At 42.2% G+C, this 14411-nt stretch overlaps 1 protein-coding gene across 2 annotated transcripts; it reads right to left on the bottom strand.

Moving 5' to 3' along the window:
* Positions 1–1508: 1508 nt before the first annotated feature.
* On the bottom strand, positions 1509–13512 carry ACYP1 (acylphosphatase 1). 2 transcript variants are annotated; one of them, XM_087819065.1, is made up of 3 exons: positions 13371–13512; positions 8883–8980; positions 1509–1927 (listed from the first exon to the last, which is right to left on the bottom strand). In XM_087819065.1, the coding sequence occupies exons 1-3, from the start codon at positions 13510–13512 to the stop codon at positions 1712–1714; spliced, it is 456 nt and encodes a 151-aa protein (XP_087675191.1). In that variant the 3' UTR covers positions 1509–1711. The 2 variants fall into 2 exon arrangements, with proteins under 2 accessions (XP_087675191.1, XP_016064170.1); XM_016208684.2 differs by lacking the exon at positions 13371–13512 and adding an exon at positions 9308–9382.
* Positions 13513–14411: the final 899 nt, after the last annotated feature.

Genomic DNA, 14411 nt, shown 5'->3' with positions numbered 1-14411 from the left:
CCCTTTAGCAGCTCCGGATACCAACCGCCTCGGACGCCGGCTGCGCGCTCCCTGGTTCGCGAGGCTCATGCACGCGCGAGCCCGGCGCATGCGCCTCAGAGGTTCGCCGAGAAGGCCCTTCCGTCCGCGAAACCTCAGTGCGCAGGCGCACTCAGTGAGTCCCTGGCCTTTGCACGCTGGTACCCAGAATTCCCCGTCCTTATCCTTTTCTCGCAGGGTGTGAAAAACTTCCTAGCGATTTTTGCTTTTGTTTTTAGTTCCCTCTTCCCAGTTCCCCTTTGCACGTACTACCAGGTAGTTAAGCATGTTACTTGCTTATAGTCTGTCCTCTCTCCGTGGAATGTAAGCCATCTGAAGGTAGGGACTTTGTTTTGTTCACCTGCTGTATTCCCGTGGCCAACAACAGTGCCTGCCCTACGTTAGGCACTCAATGAATGAATAAATCCAGAGCCTCCCATTTTACCAAATTACGGCGGTTAAGAGCTGGGAAGACTGAGAAACTACCTCAGCTTTCTTAATTTACAGATGAGGACACCAAGGGAGGCAAAGACTCCCTTCATTGTCTTTTTGGGTGTCTACCCAATACGCCACAGCTCCTTTTCTAACAGAATGGGGGTGAAACTCTAAGAACACGTGAAAATAGGTGTTCTGAGAATCATTAACCAGTTTTTGCTGCCCCATTTTCATTGAAAGCTTATTTTTTAATAATTGGAATTTGTGACAAACTTGTCAAACCCAGTAAGCATTTGATATATACCTGCTTGATGGCTGACCAACCCACTCAGATTTCTAAGGCCAATGAAGCAAAATCCTGTTACTGTTTGTATTTGTTTGCCACAATAAACCACCACAGACTGGATGGCTTAAACTACAGATACTTATTTTGTCACAGTTCTGGAGGCTAGAAGTCTGAGATCAAGGTGTAAGAAAGACATGGTTGATTTTTTCTGCAGACTTTGTCTTGTAGAAGGCTGGCTTCTCCCTCTGTCTTAACCTGTCCTTTCCTCTGTGCATGCACATGTCTGTGTCCAGATTTCCTCCTCTTATAAGGACACTGGGGCACACTGGATTAGCACCCACCCTAATGACTTCATTTAACCTTAATTACCTCTTTAAAGGCCCTATCTCCAAATACAGTCACATTCTGAGGTACTGGGCATTAAGACTTCAACATATGGAAGGGGGGGGGCATAATTTAGCCCATAACATTGCTTTTTTGTGAATTCCTTACCTGGAGAAAAGGAATGACAGCAGAAACTCAAGAAAACTAAAAGTAATTAGACCAAGACATCATTTGAGCAGCTAACAAATTGAACTTGTGGTATTTGTTCTTATTAGGTGTGCAATTTCCTGAAGAAAATTTCATGGAAACCATTTAAAGAAATGATTCAAAGTAATTGCTAACTCTTTCTTTCAGACTTCTTTAGATTACCTCAAAATTACCTTCCCACAGATGTTTATTGGGTAAATATCTCTTATTTTGCTCAAAATGAATTTCACCCTACACAAATGGTTCTGATGTGTTTTATTAGAATTGTGTACAGTTGTAATTATTCCTTCCATTATACATATATACACAGTAATATTCAGGTGTCTGATACTAAAATAACTTACTGACAAATTCTAATATTAAACTCAGAATAATTCTATCTCTATTAACAATAAAAAACAAAACCACTGACTTTCTCTTGGAACATTTAAATTCAGGTCATTATTTTACAATTTGGAAATCTGAGTAATCCAACTTTAAGATGACTTTCTCATTGTTGAAGTTTGCTCTGTCAATGTGCGATTTGGGACTTCCTTTTGATTCCAGCCATTCCTGCATATGACGCACTTTGGAGGTGGGACCTTGCAATTGTCCTTGCACTGTGCCCTGGTCAGTGTTCTGGACCCAGCCTACCAATCCCAGTTTTTTACCCTCAGCCTAAGGGAAAGAAAAAAACAAGAGAGAGAAATCCAGTGAGATTAAACAAAACAAAGTGAGACTACAATCTGTTGCCAGAATCTTGGCTTAAAATCAAGCCACTGAAACTAATTTAATATTGTCCAGGAGAGTCAAAACAGAACAGCAAGAAGAATCTCATTGCTGATTTTAATATGAAGTGTTGGCCACTTCACTTCATTTCCTCCTCCTACCCTATAAAACCCGGGCACTAGAATTTTTCACTATGTAGTACTAACGACTAAGACAAATCAGATGCTTTCAAAATGATTCCCTAAGGCTAAATGTTGTTAGGATAGTGGGCTGTATCTTGCACATTTTCCCTTCTCTAATCAAGAATCTACTGGGTATATTAAATAGAAAAGGCATGAAGTTATCTGATTCTTCTCTTTGTCTTTAACCAAGACCACACCTAAACAAATCCAGATGAGTAAGTGTCTGTTACAGCTTTAAAGATCATGAAAGAGCATTTCACAACTTCCTGGGCAACTCATTCCACCGTTCTCCCTTTAGAGAAACTGTCAAGCCCACTGTCTTTATGTTACATCCAAAGCCCACTTTCTGTCATCCTCCTAGAGAAGGGAAAAGCAACTGGTGATCAGCCTCTGAAAACCAAAGTTTCATGAGATTACATAACTATTAGGTTTTGCACTCTACTTTCTTTTCTTCTGTCTAAATAATCACACCTTTAAAGTTGAATAAGCTTATGAAGCCCATCTAATCATTGTAGTTGCTCTTTGCTTAGCTTTTCCAGTGTTTTTCCTGTAAGTTATTAAACTGTGGAATAGCCGAACATTTGGAAAGGTACCAATGCTTTAGAGGTAATTTTATTTTTGTAAAATTTCCAAGTAAGGATATTATAAAAGTTATTGTTAAAGTAATCTATCTAAATAAAAGGGATTGGATTACAAAAGAAAATAGAGTTAAAGTTAACATTATTGCATGCCCAAATGCTAGAGTAGTGACCTAGTAAATGCGGGAAATTGCTGGAGTTGGCCAAAGAAAATGTTATGCACAGCAAAATCATGTTTGATGAGGAACTGAAGTATCCATCAAATCATATGTTCAAAGCAAAGATATAAAGCATAATGAACAAAAGAGAATGCAGTCAAATAATTTAAGGGATACAGAGGAAATTAAGGAATGAAGAAAAATAGGAGATACCCATAGCATGCTTTAAGTGCGGAATATGGCAGCATAAAAAAAATGTGGAGAATGGATTTTGAGGAAGATTCCACATGCAACAGACTCTGTATAACAACTACACTCTTTTGCTTCAAATTAACCCAGGGAGTTGGCTAGCCCTAGGTCTTAGTGTTACCTTATACGGTAACTAGCTGTAAGAATGATTGTGTTGAGTTTTGAGCCTGAGATTGTAACAGTCAAATAAGTCTTTAAATTGCAATGTGATTTATCTGAACTGAAAATGAACAAAACACTTCCAACTTTGACTGGTGTTGAGAATGGGAATTTCCTACAGGTTTTATTTGTGCACTTGATTCTGTTCTTGTGTTTTAAATGATGGCATAATGTTGCTGACTCATTTTCAGTTCTAAATATCTGTCTAAACAAACAGCATTTTTTTTCCTATGAAAATTCCAAAAAGCTAATTCTCCCTCATAACCATATTCTGGAAACATTTTAAGAAATATACTCACCAACTCTATCCTCAATCTAAAAAGAAAGTCCCCTCAAATCAATAACCTGGACTTCTACCTTAGGAAACTAGAAAAATAAGAGCAAACCAAGCCCAAACAAGCAGAAAGAAGGAAATAAAACAATTAGAGTAGGAGTTTATAAAATAGAGACTAGGAAAAAAGAGAAGTCAATGAAACCAAAAGTTGGTTCTTTAAAAAGATCAACAAACCCAGCTGGTGTGGCTCAGTGGTTGAGTGTTGACCCAGAAACCAAGAGGTCATTGGTTTGACTCCCAGTCAGGGCACATGCCCAGGTTGAGGGCTCCATCCCTGGTGGGGTCATACAGGAGGCAGCCAATTGATGTCTCTCTCTCATCGATGTTTCTATTTCTCTATCCCTCTCCCTTCCTCTCTCTCTAGAAAACAGTAAAATCACATTTAAAAAAAAAAAGTCAACAAAATTGTCATACCTTTAGCTAGACTGATAAAGAAAAAAAGACCAAAGTTTCAAATTACTAAAATCAGAAATGAAAGAGGGGACATTACCAGTAACCTTGCAAAAATAAAAAGGATTACTATAAACAACTGTATGTCAACAAATTAGATAACTTAGATGAATAGGGCAGATTCCTATGAAGACTCAAACTACAGAAACTGAGTCAAGAAGAAACAGAAAATCTGAATAGATTTACAAGAGATTGAATTATTATCAAAAACCTCCCACAAAGAAAAACCAAGGACTAGATGGCTTTATAGGTGAATTCTACCAAATATTTAAAGAAGAATCCTTTACTAACCCTACACAAGCTCTTCCAAAAAACAGAAAAGGAAGAAACTCTTCCCACCTCATTCTATTAAGCCAACATTACCCTCATCGAAAACAGGCAAAGAAAGATACCACAAAAAAAGAGAACTGAAGATGAATATCCCTTGTGAACACTGATGCAAAACTCCTCAACAAAATATGAGTTAACCAAATCCAGCAACATATAAAAAGGATTCTACACGATGAAAAAATTGGGACTTATCCCTGGAACGCAAGGTTGGGCCAACATACAAAAATCAATACACCATATTAATAAAACAGAAACCAGATGACCATCTCAATAGATGAAGAAAAAGCATTTGACCAAATCCAATGTCTTTTTGTGATAAAAACACTCAACAAACTAGGAACAGAAGGGAATTCCTCAACCTGATTAAAGGCATCTGTGAAAAACCCACAGCTAACATCGTACTTAATGGTGAAAGACGGAAAGCTTTTGCCCTCTGATCAGGAACAAGACAAGGATGTCTGCTCTTGCTGCTTCTACTCAACATTATCCTGGAGGTTCTAGTCAGGGCAGGAAAAAGAAAGAAGGCATTCAGAGTGGGAAGGAAGGTGTAAAAATACCTCTACTTGCAGATGACATATCTCCTATACAGAAAATCCTAAGGAACACACACACATACACACACACACTTGAACTAATAAGTTCATAAGGTGGCAGGATACAAGATCACGATACAAAAATTATTTGTATTTCTATACACTAGCAATAATCAAAATGAAATTAAGGAAGCAATTCCATTTATAACAGTATCAAAGTAATATTCTTAGAAATAGATTTAACAAAAGAACTGCAAGACACAGAAAAGTACAAAATGTTGCTGAAAGAAATTAAAGAAGATCTACAATGGAAAGACATTTCATGTTCATGGATTGGAAGACAATATTATTAAGATGACAATATTCTGTAAATTGATTTACAGGTTCTATGCACTATCTAACAAAATCCCAGCGGCCTTCATAGCAGAAATCAACAAATTGATTCTAAAATTCTCATGGAAACATAAGGGACCCAGAATAGCTAAAAATAACCTTTACAAAGAACAAAGTTGAAGGACTCTCATATCCTGACTTCAATATCTACTACAAAGCTACATTAATCAAGACAGTGCAGTACTGGCATAAGGATAGACATAGACCAATGGAATAGAATTGGAGTCCAGAAATGAACCCTTACATTTATGGTCAGTTGATTTTTGACAATGGTGCCATGACAATTCAGTGGGGGAAATGACAGTCTTTTTGACAAAGGTGCTGGGACAACTGGATATCCAAGTGCGAAAACATAAAGTTGGACTCCTTACCTCACCCCACATAAAAAATTAACTGAAACTGGATGAAGACCTAAAGCTAAGAGCTTAAACTATTAAACTCTTTAGAAGAAACTTTTAGAAGAAAACATAAACATGAACCTTTATTACCTTGGATTAGGCAAAATTTCCTTAGATATAAACTAAAATCACAAGCAACAAAAGAAAAAATAGATAAATTAGACTTCATCAACATTAAGACCTTTTGTGCTTCAAAGTTTTCATCGAGAAAGTGAAAAGAAAACCTTCAGGAGAAATATTTGCAAATAATATAATAAGGAACTAATATCCAAAATATACAAAAGTTTTTACAATTCAACAATAAGACAAGTAACTCAATTAAAAATGGGCAAAGGGCCCTGGCTGGATGGCTCAGTTGGTTGGAGAGTCATCCCATACACCAAAAGGTTGTGGGTTTGATCCACGGTCAGGGCACACACAAGAGGCAAATGATTGATGCCCCACCCCTTTCCCTTTCTCTCTCTAAACATAACCTTGGGTGAGGATTTTTTTTAAATGGGCAAAAGATTTGAATAGACACTTCTCCAAAGAAGATATACAGCATCTTTTTTTTTTATGTACCAATAAACACATGAAAAGATGTTCAACATCCTTACTCATTAGGGGAAGGCCAACAAAACCACAATGGGAATATATACATACACTGGAACATTTTTTAGCCTTAAAAAGGAAATTCAGACACATACTACAACATGGATGGTCCTTGAAATTATGCTAGTGAATACTGTATGAGTCCACTTATATGAGAAAAATTCATAGAAACAAAGTAGAACTGTGATTGCTAGGAGCTAGAGGGATTTAGGAGTTGTTAAATGGGTACAGTTTCAGTTTTGCAAGATGAAGAGTTCTGTGAATGGGTGGTGGTGATGGTAGCACAACAATGTGAATGTACTTAAGGTCACTAAACTGTACACTGAAAATGGTTAAAATGATAAATTCTTCATTATGTATATTTTACCACAATCTTTTTAAAAAGTGTATTATATAGGTTCCATATATTTGGAGATTTTCCAGTTATTTTTCTGTTATTGATTTGTAGTTTAGTTCCATTGTGGTCAGAGAACATGTTTTGTATGACTTCAATCCCTTTAAAATCATTGATAACCTCAAAACAAAACAAAACAACCACAATGAGATACTACTTCATACACACTAGGATGGCTCTAATAAAAAAGACAGATAATAACAATTGTTGGCAAGGATCTGAAGAAATTGAAATTCTCATTCATCATTAGTGGGAATGTAAAATGATATCAGCTACTTAGGAAAATAGTTTTGCTGTTCCTCAAAAAGTTATATATATTACTATGTGACCCAGCAAGCTACTCCTTGGTATATATACCCAAGGGAATTGAAAACAATGTTTGCTTAAAAACAAGTACATAAATGTTCAAAGCATCATTATTCATAATAGCCAAAAAGTAAAAATAACCTAAATACCCATAAATTGATGCATGGATATATAAAATGTGGTATATCCATACATGGAATATTATTCAGCCATAAAAAGAAATTAAGTGCTGATATGCTACAATATGAATGAACCTTGAGAACATCGTGTTAAGTGAAAGAAACCAAACACAAAAGGCCACATATTGTATAATTCCATTGATATTAAATGTCCAGAACAGACAAATCCATAGAGACAGAAATGAGGTTAGTGACTGCCAGGGCTGAAGAGATAAGGGGTAAATGCTAATGGCTATGTGGTTTCTTACAGGGGTGATGAAATGTTCTGAAATTAGTGTACAACTTTATAAATATACAAAAACCCACTCAGTTAGATACTTTAAAAAGGTGAGTTTTATGGATGTGAATTATATTCCAACTTAAAAAATGTTCCTTCAAGTATTCTCATCAGTCATTCTAGGACTGGTGAAATTTAATTACGAGACCTCATGATATCAACATGCAAACGGACTGTAGCAAAACAAAACAATTGTTAAAATGAATATATATATTTAAGTGATTATAAGTAGTAAAGAATAAGCTATAAGTCTAATTAAGGGCGAAAAAAGATGGCGTTTTCCTTAAAGTTCTCCAAGTCAGTATTTGTTTTTCTGCATTCTTTTATTGTCTCCAAATTGGGGGGTAGGGATGGCAGTAGAGAAAGATGGGCTATATTACCATCTGGTCCTTTTCCCTCAACAACTTTAATTAATCTTCTAAGCTGTCACCTCCATTTGCTCTATCAATCATAGGACCTTACCCTGCATAAATGGTAGGAAAGGTAACTGGAACACAGCTCTTTTGCTATGATTTTCAACATTTTTTCCCAAACAGGCACTTCTTATATGAGTGTGAAACAGGAGGAAATGACTTGCGTGACATTTAACATTCATATTTCAGATTCTGGTTGAATTTTACGTACTACAGTCCCAGGAATGTGACACTTGGAAAGTTCTGCAGTCTTAACTCATTATCTTTGGGGTTGGAGATACACTGGGTGGCAATAGCCCAATAACTCCCTACAGAAGGCAGAAGGGAAATTGAGATTGCATTTCTGTGTGCATGTTAAGGGAAGATTAATGACTTTAAGGCAGAGGTAGAAGCTATCAGCAGTTTGTTCATCCTGTCGGTGACTCCCTAGTACCCCAGTAGGAATACCAGGCTCCATGTTCAGTGTTACCATTACTTACCCTGGAAAAGTCAGTTCTCCTCCCCATGCCAAAATGAGCAGAAATGAATTAAATGGGGGAATGGGGAAAGGCTGAAGTGAAAGAGGTCTGAAGAAGATGCAGCAGCTGTAGAAGTTATTACATAAATTACATAAATGCCATGAGTTCATCTAAATGCCATCTCTTTGGTCAACATCAGCTTTCCTACAGGAACTGTGATTGGTTTGATGATGCCACAACAGGGGGAGCTGGGGCAGCCCTCCAATCCCCTTTGGAAGAGAGAAGCTCATGAATGTGTGTCTGGGTGCTCAGGTACCACTGTTAGAAAAAGAAATAACAGCAGAGGAACCTGCCATTTACATTTTACCCGTTGCGAAGCATGCTCATACCACTGCTCCACAAGCCACCCTGGCCGTACAGCTTCTAAGCGGCCTGCTTCTCCCAGCGCGCCTGGTCGGGGACGGGGCCCTGGTTTCCACGCACGGCGCTCAGGCACGTCCCCAAAGCCGGGAGGCCACCTACCTGAGTGTACTTGCGGAAAAACACCCCTTGCACCTTCCCAAAAATTTCATAATCCACTGAGATCAGGGTGTCCCCTTCTGCCATGTTCATGCTCAGACCTGTCAGAAACCAGGAGAACAGAAGGTAAACGTTCTCCTATACCAGGACCCCCAATGCCGAGGCAGAAAGGGCCACATCCACACTTCTACAGGCTTAACCTGACCTCTCCCTGACCTTAAGGTCCCCGAACCACGCGTAAGCGCGGGCGTGTTAAGTCTGCAGCAGGAAGACGCCTGGGCTAGGGAGCTTCGCGTCGCAACTGCCACAGAGGCCTCTTGGGGGCAAGTAATTAATTACCTTCCCACACCGGCCCCGCTCCCTCTCCATCCCTTCCTTTTCCCACGGGCCTCGCTTCCACACCGCCACCAGAATCCCCTTTTACTAACATTTAAGGCCAATGGAACGGATGGGCACGTCCCGGGCCGGTGCCTGGCTCACGTTCCTGGTCCTCCCGTCAGGAGGCCGGGACAACACCGGCGACCACCACGCCAACGGTCCGCCAAGTCGCGTAACCGCCGCTCCCGGAAGCTCAGAGCGCAGCTCTTCCTTCGCTGTTTCGCATGCCCATCACGTCTGCCGACCAATCAGAGACAGCGCCCTCGGTCCAGAGCCCGCCCATAGGGCGGGATTTGAGGACTCGTTTGTCTTAAGGGCCACTCGAGAGCCTCGGGTTGGGGATCTGTCCAGGGTGTCAGCTCGGGTTCTGCAGACCTACCCCTCACCCCTTCTCAGTCACTAAGCGCATCCCTTTTCTCATTTCCTCGTGGCAACAGAGACATAGACGAAGAAACACGAGATACATTCAATCATTCGATAAACATTTACTGAGAGCCTTCCGTGCGTCAGGCACAGTTCCAGCTAGTAGCTGACATACATTAGTGAACAAAAAGGATTCCTGCAGGAGCTTAAATTCTGGAGATGCGACACGGATGACAAACATTAAACATCATCAAAAATTGAATAGAACACATGCAACCTTTCTGCCCTTTTTCTTTCAGTTCTCCTCAAATTTTTAATTTTTATTTTAAATATATCTTTATTGATTTCAGAGAGAGGAGAGGAAAAGAGAGGGAGAGAGAGAGAGAAACATCAATGATGAGAGTCATTGATCGGCTGCCTCCTGCATGCCCCGGACTGGGGATCGAGCCCACAACCCGGGCATGTGCCCTGACCGGGAATCGAACCCCGATCGCCTGGATCCTAGGTCGACGCTCAACCGCTGAGCCACGGCAGGCTGGGCTCCTCAAATTTTAAGTCATGCTGAAGTTGGGAGCAGGGGAGATGAGTGTACAAGAGGACCTCGTGGTGCGTATTCCCCTCCTGTGCTACTGCAGGCTGCCCACCAGAGCCCACCTTTGGACTGGTTGTATACATTTCACCCCTTCATAACATAAAACCCCATATGGGAATATGTGATGTTGGGAGACTTGGCAAGGGGACAGATTCCCAGTGGAAGCCACGGATACTAATCACTCCTTAGTCCCCGTTACACAGTGAGGCTCGGCCGGGAGAGTCACAGAATCTTCACGCTAGCACAGGGGTGGGGGTGGGGCGGGAGGCTGCACTGAACGCTCTGCTTGGTAACATTTGAAAATAATGCTAAAGAGTACCTGGCTGATGTTATTTCTGTCTCTAAAACTCATTAAAAAACTAGTTTATAGGATTCAAAACCAATTGAGTGTCTACTATGTATAGGACATTGTAGGATATATAAAGCTGAAAGATATATAAACTTTGTCCTCAAAGAGATTTTTTTATTTCGTGTAAGGAACAAATATGCATGCAAATAATGACAATACAATGCACAATATGCTGATTCAATCCCGTGAACATCCACTGAAAGCTCGGTGTGAGCCGCCAGCCCTGTGCTATTACAAGAACAGAAAATATCACAAGAACACAAAGGAGCAGAGATTTCATTCTGACTAGGAAGGCTGAGAAAAGGTTCTTGGAGGAAACAGCATATTATCCAACCACAACCAGTAAGTGATGGAGCTGGGATTTAGTTCCAAGCAGTCTGCGTATGCTCCTATAAATGCTATGCTCTTCCACCTCCCCACATGTGGAGCTTGGGTTAAGGTAGTACCACTGAGGTAAGAAAGTGCAGTAGTCAGGTGTGGCTAGGCCAGGGTTTCTCAAGCCTGGCTGCACCTTAAGACTTTATGGGGAGGCCTGGCCACGTGACTCAATTGGTTGGAGAGTCATCCCGTATGCCAAAGGAGTTTTAGGTTTGATTCCGGGTCAGAGCACATACCTAGGTTTCGGGTTCAATCTCCAGTCAAGGCACATACAGGAGGCAACTGGTTGGGGTTTCTTCTCACTTTGATGTTTCTCTCTGCCTCTCTCTCTCTCCCTAAAAATCAATATCCTTGGGTAAACATATCCTTGGGTAAGCCTTTTTTAAAAAAGACTTTAGGGGGAGCTTTTAAAATGCCAGTACCCAGGTCTCATCCCCAGAAATGGCTTTCCAGGTAGTACTAAAAAGCACAGCCAGGGTTGAAATCCACTGGACTAGCCTGGGGAGGCAGGGATTGAGACGTAGGCTAGAGGTTGAGATACCAGGTTAAAATTACGCATCTCAACTTTATTCTATAGGTAAAGTAGAAGTCACTGGGTAGGAGGATAAGATCAGACATATTTAGGATAATTATTCTGACAGCAGCATGAAGGATGGGCTTGGAGAGCAGATGCTGAAGACAAGCACAGCCGTTAGGACAGTGATGCACGCCGTCCCAATGAGAAGAGAGGAAGAACTCACCTAGGGCAGTAGGAATGTAAAAGGAGAGTCATATAGGAGACATTGCAGAGTAAATTCAACAGGGCCTGCTGCCCAGTTAGAGAGAAGAGGTGACAAAGGGGGGGGGGGTAGAAGGTGACTGCTGCTTTCAGCATGAGAGGGAACAACGGAAGAGTGGATTGGGGGAATGAGGAGATGATCATGAGTTTGGTTTCTGTCATATAGAGTTTGAGGTTCCCGAGGAACTAAATGGAAAGTTGGAAATTTGAGTCTGTAACTAAGAGAGCGCTAAGCTGGAAATCATTTAAATATAGGTGATACCTGAACCTTCAGCATTTGGTTGAAAGTATTAAGGAAGAGACTGTCTGGGCCTGCATATATATGAGGAATAATAATAGGGCTCTGGAGAACACCTAAACTTGGGGGGCAGGTGAGGAAAAGACAAGTGCCGCAGGCCTGCAAGAAGACGGGGCAAGAAGATGAAAGAAGAAACCAGGAAGGTGCAGGAGCAAGTGAGAAGAGAGTTCCAAGGAGGTGAAAAATCAATAGTATCGAATAAGTAGGCTCAAGAGGTAGCATCTTTTGTCTTTGGTCGCTGGATGGTCACAGGCAGCCTGGAAGTTAAATAAAGTGGAGTGGAAGCCATACCACAATGGACTGGACAATGAGGGGGCGATCAGGAAGTGGGGACAGCAAATGTAAAGTTTTCTACAAAGAACTTCTGTGGAGAAAAGGAGAAATGAATGGGACCCTAAGATAAGAGGCAGCAGGTCACGGAATATAAGGTTTATTTTGCAGGGGAAATAAGCATACAGGGGTGGGCAAAAGTAGGTTTACTGTTGTAATACAAATAAATAATACAATAATTAATAATAATATAAGAAGAAATTGTTTCGAGTAGTCACAACTGTAACCTACTGTTGCCCAGCCCTGTATTTTAAAACCAAAGTGGAGTTGTGAATAGATACAACTTGAAGTTAGCAACATGAACTCCACTCCTGAAAAAGCCTAATTCAAGAAAACTCTTGGAAAGGGAAAGATTATTCTTCTTCAAAAACAAAAAGGATGAAAGTCAAGATGGGGAAAGGCACTCTAGGAAAGTTTGCCAGACTGGAAGGGAGCTACGGGAGTTGACGACAGGCAGGCCTGATTGCTGAGATAACTGGAACATTCAGGAAAGTGGGAACTCTGAATGTCTGGAACTGCATGTACTATAGAGAAAGCAGTAGAGTCAACTAGGAAAGAAAACAAGAAATTAAAAACAAAACCAAACCCTGAGGACCCAGGAAGGAACTTCTTTGTAATACGTAAAAGCTGTAATATGACAGGCTAAAGTGTTAACACCGATTACTGCTGCCTATTATTTTCCATGTTCATGAATCTTTTAAGCAGTTACAGGAAAAAAAAAGTTGCCTGTTCCAAACAGCTTACACAAATGAACTGAAAGCATGAGGCAAATAAACTCTTCTGGTGTTACCAAGTCATAGAATATCAGTGTTGAAACCAGGTTATACTGATTATTTTTGATCTGGTAGTTAATTTTATTATCATCACATTTGGTTGAATCATTCTTGGGTCCTAAGAAGAGACTGCAGAGTTACCACGTGAGGGTGAAACACTGTATCACAAAAGCTAGCCGAGTTGCTAAAATTTGACTGCAAAGTCCAAGCTATTGGCGAGGAAAAGCACAGAGAGAGATGACACAGCCATACCTGGGAAAAAAAGAAAGGCCAGCAGCAGGCCCATCCCCACCCGGCGGGCGCACCTCGGAACCCTGCGGCACAACGACTCCAGGGCATAGCCAGGGGCTCCTGCCTCGGCCAGAGAAGGGCGCGCCGCGGCGTCTGGGGTCATTGCTCTCAGACAAATACAAGTTCTTTGGTGGAGCCGCAGGAAAGCCTCTCCCGTCCCCTCCCCTGTTCCCCGAGGGCAGCGAGCTGCAGAGTTGGCGGGACGCCGGGTCAGGAGACTGTCAGACCGACCGCACCCCCTCCGGGGCCGCGCCCCTTCGCATTCCGACTGCGCCTGTGCGTGATTTCCCGGCGGCCGGAGGCGGGGCTGGGCGCGCACGCGCTCGCGTCTCCAGGCAACGGGAATAACAGGGGCCGCTGAGGGCGCCTGCGCCGCGGTCGGTTGAGCGGAGGGACTTGGTCGGGAAGACTGAGCCCTGGGCTTTTCCCTGAGCAGTTGTCCCTGAGAGCCTCAGGTACGCGGCAGGGCGGGACGACATGGGGTCAGCACCTACACCTCCCAAGGGTCCGCAGGACAAAAGAGTGAAGGCTTGTCTCCTTAGCGGAGTCCCCAGTGGGGGCGCCCTGGCCGACGCTCCAGGACAGTGCGTGACTTCCGTGTTCCGGATCTAAAGCCCGCGGCTGGCAGGTCAGGTGGCCCCGCTTCTCAGGTTTCAAACCTCGGGCCGGCTGCGCCGCGCAGACTCCAGAGGTGAGGGTCTGGGTTTGGGTTTGGCGGCCGGGCACCTGCTGCGGCCCCGGAGCGGCCTCTGCTCCTTGGAGTCCAGCGTGGATCCAGCAGGAGGGAAGCCCTGAGAGCTCTTTGTGCCAGTCACTTGCCCCTGGGCCGCAGTTTTCTCACCTGTAAAATGATGGGGCTGGACTTGGAGTCCTCAGGTCCCTAAATTACTGTCGTACAACTCGGAGCGAACCCGTTTATGGTGGAAAAACTGGAGCCAGCGAGGGGAATTTGCTTGTTCTGTCCCAGACCTTCGATCCAGTAGCTCCTTCCAGTAGCTCTTT

This window comes from Miniopterus natalensis, chromosome 1, assembly GCF_054644295.1.
Source record: "Miniopterus natalensis isolate mMinNat1 chromosome 1, mMinNat1.hap1, whole genome shotgun sequence".
Taxonomy (NCBI): domain Eukaryota; kingdom Metazoa; phylum Chordata; class Mammalia; order Chiroptera; family Miniopteridae; genus Miniopterus; species Miniopterus natalensis.
Note: the sequence above shows the minus strand (reverse complement) of the source record. Positions and strands in the feature narration are given on the sequence as shown.

Bases quoted from the DNA above. Each gene is read 5' to 3' on its own strand.
- ACYP1 (XM_087819065.1), bottom strand. From the start codon at position 13,512: ATGACCCCAGACGCCGCGGCGCGCCCTTCTCTGGCCGAGGCAGGAGCC. The intron at 8,981-13,370 runs GTATGGCTGTGT...GGTTTCTGACAG, and splicing joins GGCCTTTCTTTTTTTCCCAG to GTCTGAGCATGAACATGGCA. The intron at 1,928-8,882 runs GTAGGTGGCCTC...TCTTTCCCTTAG, and splicing joins TTTTCCGCAAGTACACTCAG to GCTGAGGGTAAAAAACTGGG.